At 41.2% G+C, this 23481-nt stretch overlaps 2 protein-coding genes across 2 annotated transcripts; both read left to right on the top strand.

Annotated features, from left to right (window-relative positions):
* The first annotated feature begins 1497 nt into the window (after positions 1 to 1497).
* LOC124152119 (solute carrier family 22 member 15-like) lies at positions 1498 to 23476 on the top strand. The gene is made up of 10 exons (XM_048393037.1): positions 1498 to 1575; positions 2076 to 2130; positions 3044 to 3344; positions 13517 to 13938; positions 17029 to 17268; positions 17727 to 17861; positions 19260 to 19342; positions 19821 to 19941; positions 20576 to 20648; positions 21893 to 23476. Exons 5-10 carry the CDS (start codon positions 17102 to 17104, stop codon positions 22082 to 22084), a joined length of 771 nt encoding a protein of 256 aa, XP_048248994.1. The 5' UTR covers positions 1498 to 1575; positions 2076 to 2130; positions 3044 to 3344; positions 13517 to 13938; positions 17029 to 17101; the 3' UTR covers positions 22085 to 23476.
* On the top strand, positions 3066 to 16201 carry LOC125378147 (organic cation transporter protein-like). The gene is made up of 3 exons (XM_048393045.1): positions 3066 to 3344; positions 13517 to 13831; positions 16169 to 16201. The coding sequence occupies exons 1-3, from the start codon at positions 3066 to 3068 to the stop codon at positions 16199 to 16201; spliced, it is 627 nt and encodes a 208-aa protein (XP_048249002.1).
* Positions 23477 to 23481: the final 5 nt, after the last annotated feature.

The raw sequence follows: 23481 nt of genomic DNA, 5'->3' as shown, positions 1-23481 counted from the left end.
CAATTGACTGGTGTGTGTTGCAATTACCCATCATGCAATGAGGGAGCGGGGTGAGTCTGAGATTCGTCTGTGAGGTCAGTATGTTGTCGATGTACTATATTCTTTGAGCATTGCTGAACATTATTATGGTAACAACAATTCATGTACATTTTCACTGCATTTATGAAAGGAATTTCCGAGATGTTGGCCAGATATGAATGTGTGAGTGAGTTGGGTTTAACGCTGCTTTTAACAGTATTCAAGTTATATCGCGGCGTGTCAGCTTAATGTGGGAGGAAAGCCCGAAGTGATGCAGGTCTCAGACGTTTACCAGTTCGGTGAAACCCACGAGCACGGGTATGGTGCTGACAAACCTATAAACATAATCGGGGCGAACCGGGATTCGAACCCACAATCATAGGTTTCTGGCGTGTCCAAGGGACGCAACTCTGCACAGCGAATCGCGGCGCTTTTGACGACTGGGCCACCCGTGCCCCCTGGCCAGATACCAAGTACTAGCACAAAGATAGGTGTTGACGACAAACAAATATAACAATGGAAGCACGTATTGTCTGTAAAACGTAACAGCAAACAGATCCTATAGTTTATACGTGCTTCACGCAGCAGTGCAACACAAGTGTGCAGGGTGCAATTCTTGATTTTGACACTTTTAAGGAAGGTCGATTAATCTCTGTGGACCGTTATTTCCGTCAATGTTATTGATTCTGCTGATCCTACTGTTGTGATTTACTTCATTTCATTCAGTGGTTCTGTATGAACTAGCGATCTGGCGTCTGCAATGCGCGGAGCCGTCTACGAGCTTTAGACGTGCTTGAAACTGACAGAATATATATATAAAATACAAAAGTCCAAAGATGAGCTGTATAATTTACTCAACCGGTTTCACGCATGTGACTTTCAAGAGTACAGTTATACCGTTACGCTGTTTTGACGTCACAGTGAACTCTAACATAGTATGACGTCATTGGGACGGCGTACGACACATACAGAAATAAGTATTGTAGTGCCAGTAAAATGATCTATAAATATAATCAATGTCTGTACAATACATTATGGAAAGGGCCACCTAAGTTCGATAACTTTTGCCCAATCCCGTTGCCAATGAAGTATGTTTAAAACAAACCGACCACTTCCTATTCGGGGTGGGTGGGCTTGGGAATGTCTCATAAAATATAAAATGTCCCAGAAAATGCTGGTAAACAATAACATCATGCTACAAACTGTTGAAAGATGGTTAGATCGCCTGCCACAAATATACATTGTTGCATTGTTTTATTTTGCCCCCTATTTTTTTAATCTAATCTGCATTATAAATCTAAAAATCTCAGCCAAGGGTGGGTGTCCACCCTCGAAAACCATCTCCCCCCCATATGTATATTTCAGCCTAATACGACTTCTAGAAAGGGCAGGACAATCTAAGGATAGAACCGTGTTTACACAACGCACACACTGTTAAATTCAAAGCCATGTACATATATAAAGGACATCTGAGCCCGGGGAGTACACAAGAGAGGAGATCGCTGTTATCATGGCACGCTGACCTTCTCACACACACTGCAGCAGGTCTGACAGCAGGTAGGTGAACGCTAAGAGCGCAGCTATCATCTGATATTGCCGGGTACGTTAAAAGATTTGCGTTAAAATGAGATTGGGTTTTTTGCAAACGTTGAAAGACGGTTGTAAAATAAGCCTTAAGGTATGTATGCCATAGAGACACGAGATTACGATGCATTCTGTTGTCCAACACAAAACCCGGCATTTAGATACAGGTTTTGTAAGGATCGCTTGATCCACTACTTACCTTGCCCCTTCCTACCATCCCCCCCCCCCCCCCCGCCCCTCTAACCCCCGCCCTCACCCCACAACCCCACCCAACAACCCCACTCCCTACCCCACCCCACCCAACCATCCTTCTTTTGTTCAGCTAATCTAACATTTTCTACATTCGGACATTTTGCAGATGATCGGGTCGAAGTTATCCGTTATCAACAACATTTACTAAATCATTCTCCCCTCCTTTTCCCCTAATAGCTGTAACCGCGCAAACTGCTAAACAGAAGACATTTTGTTTACAGATCGCAAGTTTACTGTTCACCAAACTGGACGTTTATGCCCTGTGTTTGTATAAAGGTGAGTAATGTTTGTTTATAATGCTTTATAAAATAACTGCGAAAATATATTAAACAATTCTGGTTGAATGAGGAAAGGTCAAACAACCCTTCCATCTGTCCATGGTCATATATTGCCTTCCGAATGATATTGCTGGAATATTGCTCACTCATAACTTTAGTTTTACATTTAGACCAGGTCTGCAAGTTAAGATAGTTCTTATTTAGAGACTCCGCTCATGTTTATCATACGCTGTGTTTGAACCGTCCATGTATTATAAAATACCTGCCGCTTTTTTCATTAATCAAAGCTACCGCTAGGCCAGACTCTTAATAAAGAAAATATACAAAGGATAATTCTATGCGATCCTAATTTTTGTGTTTGATATTGGGACTATTTAGATTCACATATTACCAACTATTTAAAGTGTACCGGTATTTAGAGTTTTACAGGACACCGTCGCATGGCAGGAGTTCTGCCATATGAACATACACTTACGTGTTCACGCACATTGTGTGAGTGACGGGTACTACTGGTAGGACTAGGCATACTTTCCATTGTCGCGAACCTAGTGTCATCACTGATACTCGAGACTGGTTGTTCTCTGGCGTCGACGTTTTATATATTTACACAAGTTACCGTGAAATGTCGGTTGATTTTCTTTCCAAATTAGATGTGAATATCAATTTGAAAGGGAAAGACATTTTAAAGCTTTAAGTAGACAACAACGAAGTAAAACAATTTCAATCTACCTTCGTCTGTCTTGACAATTGGATTGTTGTGTACACAGTTAAATGTTTATGTCATCAAAACCTCAAGCATGTTCAGTTATATATAGATCCTTAAGATCACAGTAACGTTTGCCAACTCTCTTAACATCGTGCTGTACCGTTTGTATCAATACAAGACTACCCCGTTGTTCCTTTGCAAACAGTGAAGACGCTACGATAACAAGGATGCACACGGACGACATCATCGAGGCCGTCGGGGGCATGTCCCGCTTCCAGATCCTCATGGTTGTCTTCATATTCGGTCCAAAGATGCTGATGGCGTGGGGGATGTTAATGATGTCGTTTGCGGGGACTACTCCAGATTGGTGGTGTGTCCCAGCTACAGCGGCCTCTGTTGATGAGACCGACTACATGAACAACGTCACATTGAAATTGTGTCCTTCCTCGGACAACATCACCTGTCAGGTTGTGTTCAGCCAGGATAAAAACACTGTCGCCAGCGAGGTAGGTAGCCTTAATTCAGTCCCTTTTAATTGAGTTATTGCAACCATGTAACATCTAAGGTGTGGTAGCGAGCCATAGTATGATGTGGATGCAACCCAGACTTGTATAGCAGGCCATACTATAATATGTACACAACCCAAACTTATGTAACGAGCCATAGTATGATATGGATCCAACCTACACTCGAGTAGAGAGCCACAGTATGATATGGATCCAACCTACACTCGTGTAGCGAGCCACAGTATGATATGGACGCAACCCACAGTCATGAATCGAGCCTCAGTATGATATAGATACAAGCCACAATTACGTAGTGAGCCACAGTATTATATGGACGCAACCCACAGTCATGACGGGAGCCTCGGTATGCTATAGATACAAGCCACACTTACTTAGCGAGCCACAGTGTGATATGGACGCAACCCACAGTCATGAATCGAGCCTCAGTATGATATAGATACAAGCCACACTTACTTAGCGAGCCACAGTGTGATATGGACGCAACCCACAGTCATGAATCGAGCCTCGGTATGATATGGATACAAGCCACACTTACTTAGCGAGCCACAGTGTGATATGGACGCAACCCACAGTCATGAATCGAGCCTCGGTATGATATGGATACAAGCCACACTTACGTAGCGAGCCACAGTGTGATATGGACGTAAGCCACACTCGTGCAGCGAGTCATGGTATGAGATGGATGCAACCCACACTCGTGTAGCGAGCCATAGTATGAAATGGATGCAACCCACACTTGTTTAGCAAGCCATAGTGTGATATGGATGCAACCCACACTCGTGTAGCGAGCCATGGTATTTTATGGATGCAACCCACACTCGTGACGCGAGCCAGGGTATTTTATGGATGCTACCCACACTCGAGTAGCGAGCCATAGTAATATATTGATGCAACCTACACTCGTGTAGCGAGCCATAGTATGATATGGATGCAACCCACACTCGTGTAGCGAGCCACACTATGATATGGATCCAACCCACACCTATGTAGCGAGCCATAGTATGATATGGATGCAACCCACACTCGTGTAGCGAGCCACACTATGATATGGATCCAACCCACACCTATGTAGCGAGCCACACTATGATAAGGATCCAACCTACACTCGTGTAGCGAGCAAAAGTATGATATAAATCCAACCTACACTCGTGTAGCGAGCCACAGTATGATATGGACGCAACCCACAGTCCTGAATCGAGCCTCAGTATGATATAGATACAAGCCACACTTACGTAGCGAGTCACAGTATGATATGGACGCAACCCACAGTCATGAAGGGAGCCTTGGTATGATATAGATACAAGCCACACTTACGTAGCGAGCCACAGTATGATATAGATCCACCCCGCACTCTTGAAGCAAGCCCGGTATAATATCATAGTGTGATATGGACGCAACCCACACTCGTGTAGCGAGCAACAGTATGACATGGATGTTACCCACACGCATAAAGCGAGCCTCGGTAAGATATGGATACAACCCACCCTTACGTAGCGAGCCATAGTATGAAATGGATGTTACCCACACGCATAAAGCGAGCCCCGGTAAGATACGGATACAACCCACACTCGTGTAGCGAGCCATGGTATTTTATGAATGCAACCCACACTCGTGTAGCGAGCCATGGTATTTTATGGATGCAACCCACACTCGTGTAGCGAGCCATAGTATGATATTGATGCAACCTACACTCGTGTAGCGAGCCATAGTATGATATGGATTCAACCCACACTTGTTTAGCGAGCCATAGTATGATATGGATGCAACTCACACTTGTTTAGCGAGCCATAGTATGATATGGATGCAACCCACACTTGTTTAGCGAGCCATAGTATGATATGGATGCAACCCACACTTGTTTAGCGAGCCATAGTATGATATGGATGCAACCCACACTTGTTTAGCGAGCCATAGTATGATATGGATGCAACCCACACTCGTGTAGCGAGCCACGTATTTTATGGATGCAACCCGCACTCGTGTAGCGAGCCACTGAATGATAGGGATGGGAGCAATCCACATTCGTTGAAAGAGCCATAGTTTGATATGGATGCAAACCACATTCGTGTAGCGATCCATAGTATTTTAAGGATGCAACTCACACTCGTGTAGCGAGCCATGGTATTTTATGAATGCAACCCACACTCGTGTAGCGAGCCATGGTATTTTATGGATGCAACCCACACTCGTGTAGCGAGCCATAGTATGATATTGATGCAACCTACACTCGTGTAGCGAGCCATAGTATGATATGGATTCAACCCACACTTGTTTAGCGAGCCATAGTATGATATGGATGCAACTCACACTTGTTTAGCGAGCCATAGTATGATATGGATGCAACCCACACTTGTTTAGCGAGCCATAGTATGATATGGATTCAACCCACACTTGTTTAGCGAGCCATAGTATGATATGGATGCAACCCACACTCGTGTAGCGAGCCACGTATTTTATGGATGCAACCCGCACTCGTGTAGCGAGCCACTGAATGATAGGGATGGGAGCAATCCACATTCGTTGAAAGAGCCATAGTTTGATATGGATGCAAACCACATTCGTGTAGCGATCCATAGTATTTTAAGGATGCAACCCACACTCGTGTAGCGAGCGACAGTATGCTATGGATGCAACCCACACTCGTGTAGCGAGCCACTGAATGATAGGGATGGGAGCAGCCCACATCCGTGTGGCGAGGGAGAAACCTTTGAACACTGCATCTCAGTATTCACTTCCTGACATTACCATCGAAAAATGCGTTGGGTCATCGGGAGAAACGAGAAACTGTTACTAAGAGACTCTAGTGCAGAGATGAAGTACTTAGTATTTATGTCTTGTTGATCATACAGGAATAGAAACAGGGTACCCTATTCCAGTGTGATAACACAGTACATATTGTATATAACTCATCGTGTTACCCAGTGAAATATTTGTAGATGGTCTTGATCGACGTGTTCGACTTCGATCACAACAGGCAGTGTTTGCATCCAAGGCACTTGGGGGATATACACGACATGTGTAACCTAATGGTCAATTGTTCGCTCTGACGTCATTAATGGCATACTAATAATCTTTGCGTCATTGAGTATCATTCCAAAAATGCTTGTTTTTTTGTCTGATATAACTCTCGTCTTTTGAGCTGGCCGTCAAATCAGGCGTGCAGCCGCCTATACCAATAAAGCGACAAAACCCTTTCCATATGCAATAGATATATCTGAATAAAGCAAAGGAATTGTAGAATTCCGTTCATATCGTGAACGTGTGTTTATGAATCACAATCAAATAGTGATAATACCAGGTGATCGCGAAAAGGCGAGGGTTTCCTTCCCCACTGTTGGCACCTGTTACAAACACATGCAAAGGAAAGTCAATTGTTCACCTGAAAAAAACATGGTAAAATATGGTACAAGTCTAAATAGGGAATTGCACTGGACATCATTGTTGGCACTGATGCGTGAAATTTGGAAACGTTGTCCGCATGCCTACCATAAAACTTGTGTTGTAACCATGATTAAAGAACTTCTGAGCAAGAGTCGTGTGAGCTCTTTGAAATCTTGGTCGAAAAAGCATGCTCGATGGTATCTCAAAAGTTGCGAAATGTGTACACCAAAGGCTTGAGCTGCTGGATTATTGCTCGACATGAAGGGAAAGTTGACTATTGGTAAGTTGAAGTCATCCCTCTTGTCACACGCTTGTGGAGAGTGTTGTGTCACAATGTATCTTTGTGCATAGATCTACATATGAAACACACGAGGCTGTCTCACTGGTTTCCTTTACTTCTAATTCAGACGTGTAAATCAGTGGTGAGTGAGTGAGTGAGTTAAGATTTAACGTCACATCGGCAGTATTTCAGCCATATCGTGACGAGAAGTACATTAATAATACATAAATGCATACAACATAAAAAGCTGTCAACGATGGACAGTAAAATTACTAGAATATCACAGATTAATATTTAAAACTAGCATACAACTATAAAAGATATCACTATATATAACGGTACAATATAAAAAAGGGCTATAGATCGCCAGCAGCTGAAGGTAGATCACCATGCTAGGGTCCATGGGGACTTACAGTACTTTTGCTACCTGCATGGACCCCAGCCGGATTTACATCATCCCTTCCGCTGTTGGCGATTAATGACAAATCTAGCCAGAATAAATGAACATATATACTACGTCTAAAAACGAGCAGAAATAAACATACTTTGAAAGACGTGGTCTTACATACCCTCTCAGGGGGACAATAATTTTACACTACTTTAACCCCCTTCGAGGATATAGCCACTAACAATCCCAGTTACTGAATAATTCTACCAATTATAAAAGTTATTTATTTAATTACAAACTATAACAATCAAAATTTATGCAGTAATTCGATTTCCTTTAAAAAACCAATAATTAAATGACTACTTACCTGATAAAAAAGATCCTTGATACATGATACCTTGAAATATTTATCCCTTGTGATGGAAAAATCAATGCAGTCAAGCAGGACATGCTTGACCGTGATTCTTTCATCACAAGGGACGCAGAATGGAGGATCTTCACCTTTTAAAATATATTCATGAGTATAACGTGAATGGCCAATACGACATCGTCTTAAAATGACCTCTTCAAATCTGGACTGACAACCCAAGTAGGTATAACCGATATTCGCTTTTGTTGCATGTAATTTATTTATACCAACTTGGGTGTCCCACTTCTTCTGCATTAGATCTCGGATGTAAGATCTAATGACAGGTTTATAATCACTGTATGGTAAAAGAAGTGGTGTCACAGATTTGTTGAGTGCTGCTTTTGCGGCAGCATCAGCCAGTGTGTTACCAACAATCCCAACATGGCTTGGTAACCAACAAAAAACGATGTCATATTGGCCAGTCGCAAGATCATTAAATAACTCAAGAATTTCAATTAAAAATGGATGTTTACATGACATATTTTTAATAGCCTGAAGGCACGAAAGTGAATCTGAAAAAATAATGAAGTCTTTATATTTTGATTTCTTCTTGATATATTGTAGTGCTGTTAAAATTGCGTGCGCTTCTGCTGTGAATATGGAACTATTATCGGGTAAACGTGAAGATACTGTTCTGGATCCAATGACGGTGGCACTAGCAACTGCGCCACCATCCTTGGATCCATCTGTAAATATAGATTTATATTTGTCATAAGTGTTTCGTAATTGATTGTATTCTTGTTTATAAATAAGTGGATTTGTATCAGATTTCTTAAGTTTTGTTAATGTGAGGTCTACAGTTGGTCTTACCATCTGCCAAGGAGGCAATGAAAAAAGTTTTGTGGGAGCTATATCCTGAAAGGTAATGTTCGCAGCAGAAACGACTGATTTAATTCTTATTCCTAGTGGTGGAACAAGAGATGTTTTCTTATTGTAAATATCTTCGTAAAGAGGATTAAATACGCAATTAAAGGCTGGATTTGACTGATTAGAATATAATTTAGTGATGTATTGTAATGATAGTTTCAGACGGCGTTGTTTAAGAGAAGGCTCATCCGCCTCAACAGACAGACTTGGAATAGGAGAAGTGCGAAAGGCTCCAAGGCAAAGCCTCAGTCCTTGGTGATGGATAGTATCAAGTTTTTTTAAATTACTTTTACAGGCTCCACCATAGACGATGGAGCCGTAATCAAGTTTTGAACGGATCAGTGACCTGTATAAGTGTAGGAGGGTTGTCTGATCCCCTCCCCACTTGGAATTGGATACAACTTTCAATAAATCAAGCGCCTTCAGGCATTTAGCTTTAAGTGATTGAATGTGTGGTAAGAAAGTAAAATGGCTATCAAAGATGAGTCCCAAGAATTTGGCCTCCTTTACAACTTTGATAGGGGTGCCATTCAAAAATAATTCAGGGTCTTTATGCGGCTTATATTTTCTGCAGAAGTGGATACAGTTAGTTTTAGACATAGAAAATTTGAACCCGTTTTCTAGAGACCACTTATGAATTTTATTGAGACAGATTTGTAACTGCCTCTCTATGGTATGCATATTTTTACCACAACAAGATGCATTAAAATCATCCACGAACAGTGATCCATCCACTGAATTACTTAAAACCTTGGACAGACTATTAATTTTAATACTAAACAAGGTGACAGACAAAATACTGCCTTGTGGGACACCCTGATCCTGATTATAATGGTCAGACAGGGTGGAACCCACTCGGACTTGAAATTGTCTGTCTGTTAAAAATTGTGATATAAAATGAGGCAAACGGCCTCTCAAACCAAAATCATGTAAATCCTTTAGAATGCCATGCTTCCAAGTAGTATCGTAGGCTTTCTCAAGATCAAAGAAAATTGATACTACGTGTTGTTTGTTGACAATAGCATTTTTCACAAAGGATTCTAATCGTACTAAATGGTCGATAGTACTTCTATTTTTTCGGAAACCACATTGGATATTTGTTAATAGATTATTGGTTTCCAGATACCAAATTAATCTATTATTAACCATTCGTTCCATGGTTTTACATACGCAGCTTGTTAAGGATATAGGTCGATAGTTCGAGGGATCTGTATGATCCCGGCCAGGCTTCGGTATTGGGACTACAATGGCATTATGCCATGAAGTAGGAAAATTCCCTGATGTCCATATTTGGTCAAATATATTTAAAAGTGTCTCCAGACAAGATTCTGGTAAATGTTTTAAAAGCTGGTAATGAATGTTATCAGCTCCTGTTGCTGTGTCATGAGCTTGCCCAAGGGCGGTATGTAGCTCATGTAATGAGAAGACTTCATTATAGTCTTCACCATTATCAGAAGTGAAATTAACTTTGATCTTTTCCTGTTGTTTCTTAAATTTTTGAAACTCCGGGACATAATTAGAAGTTGAAGAATGTTTCGCTAACGTTTCTCCAAGTTTATTGGCAATATCTGTTTTATCCGTTAATAACGTGTCACCTTCCTTAAGATGGTGAACAGACGATCTTGAACCTTTGCCTTTTATTTTCTGCACCATATTCCACACCTTGGACATGGGCGTGCGGGAATTTATTTTGGAGACATAGTTCCTCCAAGACATACGCTTATTTTGTTTAAAAGCACGTCGTGCCTTGGCATTTGTAATTTTGACTCGATCTAGATTATGGACTGTAGGATGGCGGCGGAAATACTTTTCCGCTTTCTTCCTATATTTTCGTGCCTGTTTGCATTCGTTGTTAAACCATGGTTTACGAATATGAGGAATTGCAGAGGACTGTGGAATTGCTTCATCAGCAATTTCATTCAGCAAGTCCGAAAACAACTGTATCGGATCTTGAACATGTTGAAAAATGTCAGGTGTTAATTTTTCAGTGGATAATAATTCATATAAAGACCAATCAGCCTTTGTAAAATTCCACCGAGTTGTTGGTGGACGATCAGTAGGGTTAACAGTTTTAAGGATGGTAGGGAAATGGTCACTCCCACAAAGGTCATCATGAACTGACCATTCAAATTCGTTGTAAATATCTGAATCTGTGATGGAGAGATCCAGTGCTGAATATGTTCCTGTAGCAGGATGCAAATAAGTGTTGGAATCGTCATTAAATATGCAGAGATTGTTGTCTGAAATAAAGTCTTCGAGCACTTTTCCCTTACTGTTTGAATGTGGACTTCCCCATAGAGGGTTGTGCCCATTTAGATCGCCCATGATGATACAGGGCTTTGGTAACTGATCATAGAGATTCTGAAGATCAGCCTGCTGAAGAGTATTCGAAGGAGGAATATACAAGGAGCACAAAGTAAGTGCAATGTGCAAGGTAAGTCGGACAGCTACAGCTTGAAGATTTGTATTGAGGGGAACAGTACTATGGATGATACCTTGCCTGATCAATATAGTAGAACCTCCAGTAGCTTTATCACCTGGAGGTGAAAACGAATGATAGCAATTATATTGCCTTACATCAAATATATCATTGTGCTTCAGATAAGTCTCTTGGAGACACAGTGCTGATGGTGTAAAGTCCTGAATGAGCAATTGTATCTCATTAAAATTTTTCCTGAGTCCTCTGCAATTCCACTGAATCAAATGAGGCGTGTGAGTCATGGCGGCTCAATAGGTAATCTCACACGCGAGCGTGAAGAACTCCTAGCACTGGCCTGAGAAGACGGAGTTACGTCCATATCCAAAGGTCCAAAGGAGTTGTGGACAGGCACCTCTGAAGGAGAGGGTGTCCTAAGATGTTGTCTATTTAGTTTTTTTCTTTCTGTCTTCGACATATGAACATTTCCTGGCTTTTCAATGTCTGGTAAACATTGGGAATCAGTCTGCGATTCTGAGGATGATGTAGTGGGCTGACAATCTGATTTGTTGGGCTGAATGACAGATGTTGTATCAACTGGTTTCACAGAGTGAACCCACGTCAACTCAGTCTGACATTCTATTGATGAAGTAGCAACAGAACGAGACACTACAGCAGAATAAGATAAAGTTGACGGCACCTGATTAGCTACTTGCTTTTTGGCTTCCAGATATGAAATGTTGTTGTTGTGTTTCAGTTTCAATATCTGTGACTCAGTTTTCCATATAGGACAGGCCTTTGACCAGGCTTCATGTTGGCCATTACAGTTGGCACACTTTACATCTGCCCTACAGTCAGCGCTGTCATGCAGACCACCACAACGCTGGCAAACATGAGGTCGACCACATGATTTTGAACCATGGCCAAACTTTTGGCAAGTATAACATCGGAGCGGATTGGGGACATACACCTCCACTCCGATATTAACATAACCAGCTTTAATTGAACGAGGGATACTTGGTCTATCAAATGTGAAGAGATAGGTATTCAGGGGAGTGATAACACCATTGACCTTTTTGGTGAAACGTTTAACAGCAGTCACTGCCTGATCCTTTAACTCTGTAACAATTTCTTGTTCAGACATGTCCGAAAGGCATCGAGCTCTGTCTCGAACAATTCCTCTACTGGAGTTTAAAGTCTTGTGTGCTGAAACAGCAACCTCAACATTTGCAAACTGACTGATCGACAAGAGATTTAGAGATTGCTGTTTCTTTAGACACTCCACAAGAATAGAACCACTACGGAGACGAGTGACATTTTTCACTTCTCCACAGTGTCCGTTAATAGCTTTTGAAATAGCAAACGGATTCAATTTTAAAGGTAGTTTGTCAGCAGCCTCGATCACCAGGAATCGGGCCCATGAATCGGAGTTGGTGGGAATGTTCCCAGAATCATCATCTTCAAGACGTCTTTTTTTGTCGTTACGAAGAGAACCAGGTTGTTTGGTAGACATGGCGAAAGAAAAGTGTTTCAGCATACCTGCTCCCCACCCCCCATGGAGTGTCAACAAGGACAGTGTTGTAACGCATCGGATTTCCAGCATGCAAACACCAGGGATACAGGGATGTTATACTCCAGCAAATATGACGTGAATAGCTATATTCATCTACCAGATGTAGTGCCAGGCAGGTTCAGTCCATGACAAGAAACTGGAGACATACAGAATACAGAGGTCAACATCACCAGATTGGCCCATGAGCCACCGCCTTCTGGCGTAAGACTCTAGGCAATTTATTCCATCAAAAATTGGTAATTCATACAAAGTATGCATGGCCAAGTCCAAAATATACATTATAATACAACACAGGAGTGCATATACAATATTACGCACAGGGCCTGGCATGACCAGCCGATTGATAAGACCGGGCCCATCTTACCACCCGTCTAGGCGAAGTAAGGGTCGAAGTAGTGTGTTGGGCAAAGGAACACAGTTCCTGGAACCAGTGCCCTCAACTACCAGACTCCCGTCCTCCGCCGACACAGGGACGCAACCCACGGCAAACAGGTTGCCCATTTTAGTCGCCTCATACGACCAGCAATGGGAGGCTGTGGAAATATTCTGCCCCGGTTCCACACGGGGGAAGAGCGATTAGCGTTACCCAGCACTCACCACGAGGAGGTTGCTCTTCACGAGTGCCTGTAAATCAGTGGAAGGGAATTGGCTACTAGTATTTGATCGTATTGGAGCCTAGCTGCATATAATCAAATGAACTTCACACCTTATGTTTATGTAAATATATACTACAAAGCCACACATTAGCTAGGTTCAGTTGATCAACTCATAACTGCCATCTTATCTCATCTTATCTCATCAACATTTCAACAAATCAAATGTCTTTTTTTTCTTCAGTGGGATCTCATATGTGACCAGAATATTCTCAAGTCCATTATCACATCAGTTCAAATGGCCGGAGTGTTCTTTGGGGCACTGTTTGGCAGACAGTCTGCTGACGTCCTCGGTCGGAAGTGGACTTACTTCATCAGCCTGGTCCTTCAAAGTGGGTTCAATCTGGTGGCAGCATTCTCCGTCAACTGGCAGATGTTTACAGCGTTGCGTTTTCTCATCGGGATGACGATTGGCTCTCTTCTGGTTGTAAGCTACCCGTATTTCATGGAGTTCATTGGAAGGAAATGGCGACCAATTGCATCGGCAATGCCAGTCTGGGTAACGGGTGTATGTATATTTGCCCTGTCGAGCTAGTTGAGGCCTGACTGGTCTGATCAACACATCATAGCGGCTGCCCTTCATCTACCCTTCTTCGCCGGATGGTTGTAAGTATCCCGGTATCCCGAAATTAAGCCTGAGAAAGTTGGAACTCAAATAATGATTGGTGATATATGGTGATTGCCAATGTTCAAATCCAAAAAGTCTCATTTACGTTCTGCATTATTCAAAATATGTTTAAGGTAACCATCTAATAGTCACCAATGGAGATTCGGTTCCTCGTGCAAAATAAACGGGATACATCTCCTCCCATATTCCACGATTCTGAATACATCATGGATCCCTATCACAAAGTAATGACACAAGGTGTTCGCTTAAAGATAAAGGGATCCTGCCCTACCGGTGACTCTCATCAAAAGCACACGCATGTGAAGTAAACATGGGGTAAAACACGAGAACATATGATACAAGTCAAAATGGGGAATTTCATCGAACATCCTTTTCGTCACTCATGCATCAAATTTTGAAAGTCCTCCAATTGTCCACCACAAAACCCCTTGAAAGATTTACCTTGGCCTTCAATGTTGGAACAAGTATCAAAGAACCTCTGAGCAAGAGCCGTGTGATGCTCTTTGAAACCTTGGTCGAAAAAGCATGCTCAATTGTGTCTCAAATGTTGCGAAATGTGTACACCAAAGGCTTGAGCTGCTTGAATATCGCTCAACAAAGAGCAGGCTGTTTAATCCCATCCGTGCACCGTGACCTCACACTCCTCGACAGGTTCATAATGACATCATGATGTATGGTGTTCGAATCCTGGATAAGAGATGGTTTCGGCCAGCAAGTCTTTAACCGCACATGTCTGATAGGGTACCTTGTATACGCCTATTCTCAGTAGATAGGAGACCGATACAACCCCGTCAATGTCAAGACTCGCAGTCATCTCCAGTTAGGATTAGAGCCTAGCTAAAACATGCAGAAGTCTGTATCCGACTGACCAATCACAGACTTGTTCTTAGCAAAATCAGCACACAGACACATGTAGAGCCGAGGTAAAATATGCGAATACTCCAAGACTAATCCAAAATTGCATATAACAGACACAACCAATTCGATTATGCCACTTATAGAACCGAGAAAAATGGAGAAAAAATGTTTGTCAAGACAAGACTAACTATTCAGTACAGCAGCCAATAGAAGTTGTATTTCTCATCACTATAATACAACTTGCCCAATGCATGTAATTGACAGTGGCGTGTGTGAGTTTCAAAATCATATTCACATAAGTCAAAAGGACAGTTATTTTATAGGGATCTATTCACTGAATTTGTTTTACAAGGTCTGTCCACTAAATTGTTTTCACACATGGATGCATCAACATTAAATCATAAAATATTATTTATATGGTTTCTTAACTACTGTAAAACACAAATAAAATACGGCATGGCCAAATTTAGACTCTAATGTGCACCAAATAAACCATTATTCCTTTTTTTTTTAAATTAATGAACGATGATCTTTGCTGAAAAAATATCTACTCACATGATTATATTTCCTGCTTTCATTGGTTGGGTTATGTATGTTTGACACACAGTATATTGTTTTGATATCAATTTACCTAAATAAATGAAACAACTTATCCTTTTATTAGGTGTTCATAGTATTACATTTAGGTACAATTAGCTTCTCCATCTTTGAGATAACGTAAACAGCTCCACCTTTCATCTTAATTCACTGTTTCCCTTCTTTTATTTATTCAAACATTCGGATGGCATATTATTTGCAAAAGGTTAAACTATTGCAATTGCGGCACAAATAGCTTCATCTTTGATATGAAAAATATTACGTTAATTATATTTACTCAAATTGAGAGAGTTTTTTAAGACAGATGACGATCCTTGTTACAACTATCATAATAAGTTAAGTACATGTATAAGTAAAGGTTCTGGACAAACAACTGTTATTTCAGACATGCCATCATGGATGACAATGTATCTAATTGTTCTTGTGGTCCTCTGAATATAAACAGAAGCTTATTGACGTCCTCAAGTGAGGAAAGACTGGACAATCAATGCCCAGGGAGGAATTCCTTTGATTTCATGGATGAAGTTGGCAAAAAAGTCGAAGAAGGACGGCAAGTACATGGCCACCAAGGAAACAGTAGTAGAGTTAATCAGACACGCATCACGCTCATGATTCACTGCTATTATTACTTAACCCATGGACTATTAAATTGTTCCTTCGGTGTCGACACTCCATATCTTCAAGTTTATTTTTTTTATTTGTCAGTGTCAGGTTTAGCTGATTGTTCTCAGTTTGAAGTACGTCGTGTTTCAGGTGTACAACCCGCGCCACCTTCTCCAGTTGTGATAATTGCCTCTATATCAACTTTAAAGTAGCAGATGTCTTAATGTGGAGGATTAAGAATATCCGTGTTCTGAGCTCACACATACACTTCTTTTTCCTTCCAACTCGCGCCTGCTTGTACAATCTTGAAAATTGAGAATTATCCAAGATTTCACAGAAAATATATTGTGATTTTCTTCATCCAAAGATTGCATGTTACTGCAATGCCACGGAACTGCACTCCAGCATCAGCCGGAAAACGTGGATAAATGTAGAAATAAAGCTGCCGGCGACACTGACATGACTAAAGAAACCTGTTACGCATGTTGAGGTCAACAATATACTTGCCTGCCTTTGTGACCCCGGGACTATCGACATGTGCAACAGTACCACGGGCTTGGTAACCCAATCCTAATCTCAGTGACGTCAACACGTGTCAGCACTGACCTGAGAAACACCCTTGAGCATCCAAATGTTTCTAGCACGATGTTCAAGGCTTATATTCTATAGTCATCTGCTACTGCTAATTAGGTTTGGAATATGTGCCCATATCTCGTGTTTAAGGTGCACAAAATGAGTATATGTTGTGTTCAGGTGTGACTCATTGTAACAATGAACGCAAGACAAGTAGTGACAATTTTGATCAGTGTTGAGCTGTTTCTATATGATTTATATTTCTTCATATATTGTTTCCATTATTAATGTCAAACATGTTCATCATCATTTGGTGTTAGACGACTTAAGGGTTGGGTATTTTAATTTCTTGTTTTCGAAAAGGGAGGCTTTCACTCTACCATTCTCAAACTAATGGTTTAAACATCCATTTTTTAGTTTTACTGATTTAATTCCAGCTTTGTCCCAGAGAGTCTGCGCTGGTTGGCTGTAAAAGGGCGGACTGATGAAGCTGAGAAAGTCGTGGATCAGATGAGTCGATACAACAAAAGACAGAAGCCCACCAACACACTGCAGCTGCTGAAACAAGTGGCAGAAGAGGAGCAGAAACTAAGAGCGTCTGGCAGCAAGTACACGTACCTTGACATCTACAGGGGCTGGAGCATCTGCTGGAAGTCTCTCATCATACAGTTCATTTGGTGAGCACAGAAGTGGATCGGGTATGGGAGGGGGTTGATACTATTCTGTGTACCTTGGTATATGGAGATGGAGTGATTAAACGGAATACATGTGTAATGTGAAGAGAAGATGCCAAAATTTACAAATACTTGGCATGGTGTGACACATTGTTGTACAAAATACCCAAGCGGTTCTATGTTAGACCAGTTTATTTACACCGGATAGATATGGAAAAAGCCAAGGGTCGAATAACTTCGACACGCCTTACCCATAGGCATCAAAGATGAGGGCAATTTTTCTCTCGTAAGAAGCTGACGCGCGAAATATTGTTCACAGATGTGTGAAATTACTCAAAAATGAAGGGGAATGCCTTTCTTTCCGATTGTGATCTGCATTTAATCTCTGAAGAATCGACAAACAGGTGTCGTTTTGTTGGTGAGGTTTTATAAAGGAAATTACACAATAATTTGCCCTACAGGATGTGCATGTCGCTGGTGTACTATGGGATATCGTTCGGTGCAGGGAGACTCGCAGGCAACCTGTATCTGAACATCTTCCTTCTGGCAGTGGTGGAAGTGCCAGCCACTGTGATGACGTTCTTCATGAACAACAAGTAAGAGAAATCTATCATGAAAACTATGACTTGATTATTTGCATAATGCTGTCAAAAAGCTGGAATATTGCGGAGTTCGGCGTTGAACAACAAGAAACTACGTCAGTCACACGTGTGGCGTGCAAAGTCCACCTCGTTTTATTTGTTTCATTATTGACATTTTATGATTGGTTGGTTGCATGGTTTGTTGTTTAACACCGCACTCTGTAATATTCCAGCTATATGACGGCGGTCTGTTGATAATCGAGTCTGGACCGTACTATCCAGTGATTAATATCATGAGCATCAATCCACGCAATTTGGCATTTTATGAGCCAAAGCAAATCAAACAATTCAAATTTAGGTGCCAAGTAAAGGATCAGTTTTGTTACCAGATACATTGGAGAAAGGTAAAGGTCCAAGTTTACACTATGGATAAACCTCACAACAGAGTTATGTACAACCAGTACTGATATTGCAAACAAAAGTTATATAATATAGCAATGCTTATTTCACCATTCTGTCCAGAGGTACGTAATATCGTATGTTGTATTTTTCTTTTGCGTTCAAATAAAAGTGGCAAACACTTTCTATATTCATAAGAAATCTCGAACAAAAGCAGAGTCGATTGTATGATTCCCACTACATCATGAGCATGTGTTTATGAATCACTATCAAATAATACTGAGAACAGGTGTTTGCGAAGAGGTGAGTGTAACAGTTGGCACCCTTCACAAACACATGCCAAGGCAAGTCATTTGTTTTCCTGGAAAACAAGGGGACATACGGTGCAAATCGATATAGGGAATTGTATCTGAAATCATTGATGTCATTGATGCGTAAAATTTAGAAATGTCTATCATAATTACTTTTTACTTTACCGAGGTCTTGAACTTTGAGCTAGAGTCACCTGACGCTTTTTGAAATCTTGGTGGCCTAGCATGATCGATTGTACCCCTGAAGTTATATAAAGACGAAAGCCTCGAGCTGCAGGAATATTGCTCGACATGAAGGGAAAGTTGGCTTTTGGAACGTTGAAGTCATCACTCTTGTTATACAATCTTGTAGAGAGTGTTATGAGTGCTCTGGATCTTTATGCATTGATCGATATGTGTGAAACAGAATAACTCATTGGAGATTATGCCTATGTATTTAGGTACATGTTATATGGAAGTGACACAGTGAATACATGACTCATGTAATGCCTTTATGGAAAGTTTAATATAATACAGACAAATTGACTTAATGTGAGAAGACATCTCCCTGTGGTGTATAGCAAAGACGTCCACAACTGTAAAGAAACCCATGGACATCGGTTATTTTTGCATAGACCATGATTTATAATCGTGGTACCGGACAGATTTTGATGAACATGTTTATCCCTTTGTCTTCATGGAATAACTTAGTTTATGTTGATAGATTTGGCAGAAGATGGACGGCTTTCATTTTCTTTGCTGCAGCCACTGTCGGTTCCTTTGGTGTTTGCATCGTGGCTAGAACAGGTGTGTAATCAAAACTTTTACTCCAATACCAAACATTTCAGCGTGTATATCTGATGGCACCTCCACAGAAGGTCGCATCAGCTGAACCCTTAGCGAACTTTGACTGCACAGTCTAAAGGACGGATGAGTTGGTTCAGCTTTCTAAAACAACAAGATGCTGGGTTAATAGTCTTTTGAAATGATCAAGAAAAATCGGTGTGTACTATTTAAATCCACCATAACGTAAAGAAAAGTGTAAAGACCAACGTCGTACTGTTAAATGCGATCGTAATTTACACAAAACGGAACGCAAATAGTGTTTCCTGTTCCATTATTCTCATGAAACATTAATAACAATAGACACAACTTTAATAACATTTCTGAATACACAGTTTCCGGTTCATGGCAGTGTACTAACACCATAAATACCATGTCTTCCGTACACATTGCGTTCGTTTTATGCATGTTCAATATAGTCAATTTCGTTAATGTGTTCTAGTCGCTGAAGATGACCAAGGGATCATTATCAACGTCTTGGCTATGCTGGCCAAACTCGGTGTTGGTGCTGCTTGGTGTGTTCTTCAGTTGCTGTCAAGTGAGACGTACCCGACTGTCACAAGGTAAATTGAATTGTGGGATCTCCCCCATCATTGAAAAGTAGAGTACATGATAGCGGCTTAGCAAAATGTTACGAGGAAGATTATTATGACTTATCCCACCTTCACAAGTTGGGGTACATTATGGCAGTTTATCAAATGTTCACAATAAAAAACGCATTAAAAAGAACTTATCCCACTCTCATAATAGTATTACGGCCGTGAAGATCCGGGATAGAATAGGTCTTCAGCAACACATGCTTGCCGTATTGGTGACTATGCTTGTCGTGAGAGGCGACCAACGGTATCGGGTGGTCAGTCTCGCTTGGTTGATGCATGTCATCAATCCCAATTGTGTGGATCGATGCTCATGATGTCAATCCTTGGATTGTGTGGTTCACCCTCGATTATGTGGGTGAGTGAGTTAAAATTTTAAGTCACAAACTCGATTACGTACAGACCCCCGTCATATAGCTGTAATATTGCTGAGTGCGACGTTAAACAACAAACAAACAAAATCACATGGTATTGTAAATTCTGCCGATTTCTCACTAGAGGCGACTGAACGTATCCCCTCGTTACACACAAGAAGGCACATGACAGTTATTAGTTTGGTGCATAGATACTTTTACGTTTTTGTTTTATCTATTCTTTTCAGAAATTTGGGTTATGGTGTGGCTAATACAGCAGCTCGCATTGGCGGAATACTTGCTCCATACATCTTTGCAACGGTAGGTTCATTGTGTTGGGATTCATAGTTTGTTTAGGTTGGTATCGTTAGATGTGAAAGTAGGCATAACATAAGACGAACTTGTGATGCAAACTTGACATGAGAAAGTGTTTCGTTGATCTTTGTTCTGATGAACATACTTGGGCACCGGCAATATATTGACCCACACAAGATACATCCAAACGTCCATCGTTGAGCTGAAATCACAACGTGCATTGTCAGGATGCCATTTCAACAAAGAATTCCTCTGCAGTCCACTCCTACCAAACATGTCAACCCAAACCATGTTGTCTCCTACCAACCTAAGATAAATTATGACTGATATGGATATAGTTTAATAGAAAGTCATGACTTTGTCTCCAGTTCCCCGTGTAAATACGTTTATCGCTACTTAATAGAATGTTGATTTTATAGAACTGCAAGGAAGATAATGTTTGTTATCTCATATTTGTATTTGTAAAGCCAAGCTAGTCCCTGGTGTATCAGTATTGGTCCAATCGCAGTTACAACGAAAATGTACAGTTGTTTCACTCTGTCAATAAGTATATCAAGCACACTAATAGATTCAAGTATATGTCAGACCCTGTTTCCTGCTGCTTGTCTCTGTATAGACTCTGCCTTCAGTGGGTATCTCTTGTGTTATTGCATAACGCTAATCATGTAAATATTTAGGGTGTGGAGTTTTTTGCCTATGCTCTATACATCTCATTGTAAACAAAATGTGTTTAAATCAATAAAAAATAATCTACTTTTTTAACTATTCTCCTTGTCTAGGATAGGGTCTTAATTTGAGAAGCTTCTCGATAACATCCGATGAAGGTCAAGGTCACCAAGACCATGTAAAGCATTGAATAATTAATTTTAATCCATGATAACACACAAAATAATTTCACGTTCTTTTATACTTACATGTACCATGTGTCAAGGCCATGTCAAATGTTCAGGTCATTCACACATTGGAAGAATATTATTAGCGTATGATTACACACGTTGCCAAAAAACACACATTCACAGGACACTTTTCATATCAATGTTCATTACATGTATCGTTTAATTCCCAATGCTGTGGATTATGTTAAAGAAACGAATACATATCTTACAGCTTCACTATAATGCGTCATAATGACACTTGCAAACACAATGTACTATTTCTTGCGTGTCCTTTGTATGAACTGTTGAGGGGTGTGGATGTAAATAGTCCAATGAAACCTCACTTGCTAATTATGTACAACGTTATGTCCACAGGGAGGAGATGGTGATGTCGTGGTGCCTTTCGTCATTGTTGGATCGACCATGGCCGCCTGTGGAGTGTTATCCCTGATCCTGAAGGAGACGGGGGGTAAACCCCTCGCCGACACCCTGGGGGGCCAAGTGAACTCATGTGGGGATGTGCAAATGGTGGTGACAGCAGCTGACGTGGAAAAGACGAAGCTGTAAACACACTGGCTCAAACAAACCGGCCACAACCCGATGAACAGACACAAAAGAAACAAATATATGGCTTTCCATATCTAGTGAGAGAGAGAGTGTTAGTTGTACTACATAACAACAGTAATAATTCAAGTCTGGACCAGACAGTCAAGTGATTGACTACATGAACATCGATCCACGCAATTTGGATATGACGACATGCATCAACCAAGTTAGCAAGACTGACCGCCCGATCTCGTTAGTCACCCATCACCACAAGTCGCCTTTTAGAGCAAGCATGGGTTGCTGAAGACCTATTCTTACTAGGATCTTCACAGGTTGCCATGTCCAGCAATGGCGTAGCACAGGTTATAGCATCTGTAAACCTCAGTGACAGTCACTGACTCTAACACAATTAGTTTTACACACCACAATCAAAATCTTGCAAAGTATCCAGAACGTGTTTTGTTGGTGAGCATGAAGGAACCAGTTTTCTACGAACAGCCAGACTTGGTATTACACTTTTCAAGAATAGAAACGCACAGGTAGATTTTAAGTAAATTTATTGTAAATAAATCATGGCTATACATCTCCTCGGCACTGACTGGATAAGTGTACAAATTCTGTCCTGCGCTGGCCAGTTGTGGGAGTGTCTTCTGCGTGTTCTCACGTTTACGTACACGTCGATCGAGTTCAAGCCAGAGGTGTTCGATTTGGTTGAGATCTTGACGGTCAGGGCAAAAGGTTGATGCTGGCATTATGAAGGTAGTCTACAGTGACACAAGCTGTGGTGGAGCGTTGTCCTGTTGAAACAGCTCCCTCTGGCGGTAAATGACTGGAAGAAGGTGAGGTTGTAGAGTTTGATTGATGGAGCGATTTGCTGTCATATTTCCGTGAACCACAACCATGTCAGATCTCGTGGTGTAGGATATGAAACCCCACACCATGACACTACCTCCACCGAATTGTCGAATTCAGGTATACAATGTGGGGCAAAACCTAATTTCGATGACGATAAACATATTGTCTTCCATCTCGCCTGGTTCCTGACAGTCTGGTCTGATATCCTCCTCAAACCAGGGATGCGTCCTGCTGTCTCTGTGGCTCTAACGATCTTGTGCAGGAGTGGTAACTCTTGTTCGGCCAGTTCTCGGATGATCTGCAGTGGAATTGAACTGTGTGTATCGGTCTCAAAGGCGGCAAATGGTTCTGTGGTGGACGTTGAAGTTGCCTGCAACGGAAGACTGCGATTCCTCTCTTTGGATACGTCCTATGGCGATGTTCCGATGTGCCGAGTCTCGGCATTTTTCAACTTAATATTAACAATTGAATGACAAATTTCTGGGTCATGCTTGCCTTTTTATAACCACGAATAAACGAATGCCATAACATGCACAGGCATTTCAGGCCACCGACATTTTCCA

The sequence above is a fragment of the Haliotis rufescens genome, unplaced genomic scaffold, assembly GCF_023055435.1.
Source record: "Haliotis rufescens isolate VD_foot unplaced genomic scaffold, xgHalRufe1.0.p SCAF_110, whole genome shotgun sequence".
NCBI lineage: Eukaryota > Metazoa > Mollusca > Gastropoda > Lepetellida > Haliotidae > Haliotis > Haliotis rufescens.
This window is presented reverse-complemented; position numbering and strand designations above follow the sequence as displayed.

What these genes read in the sequence shown, in the direction of transcription:
- LOC125378147 (XM_048393045.1), top strand. Translation starts at nt 3,066, where the DNA reads ATGCACACGGACGACATCATCGAGGCCGTCGGGGGCATGTCCCGCTTC. An exon ending in AAAACACTGTCGCCAGCGAG is followed by an intron (nt 3,345 to 13,516) that starts GTAGGTAGCCTT and finishes TTTTTTCTTCAG; the next exon opens with TGGGATCTCATATGTGACCA. An exon ending in CATCGGCAATGCCAGTCTGG is followed by an intron (nt 13,832 to 16,168) that starts GTAACGGGTGTA and finishes GTCGTGTTTCAG; the next exon opens with GTGTACAACCCGCGCCACCT.
- LOC124152119 (XM_048393037.1), top strand. Translation starts at nt 17,102, where the DNA reads ATGAGTCGATACAACAAAAGACAGAAGCCCACCAACACACTGCAGCTG. An exon ending in ACGTTCTTCATGAACAACAA is followed by an intron (nt 17,862 to 19,259) that starts GTAAGAGAAATC and finishes TTATGTTGATAG; the next exon opens with ATTTGGCAGAAGATGGACGG. An exon ending in TTGCATCGTGGCTAGAACAG is followed by an intron (nt 19,343 to 19,820) that starts GTGTGTAATCAA and finishes AATGTGTTCTAG; the next exon opens with TCGCTGAAGATGACCAAGGG.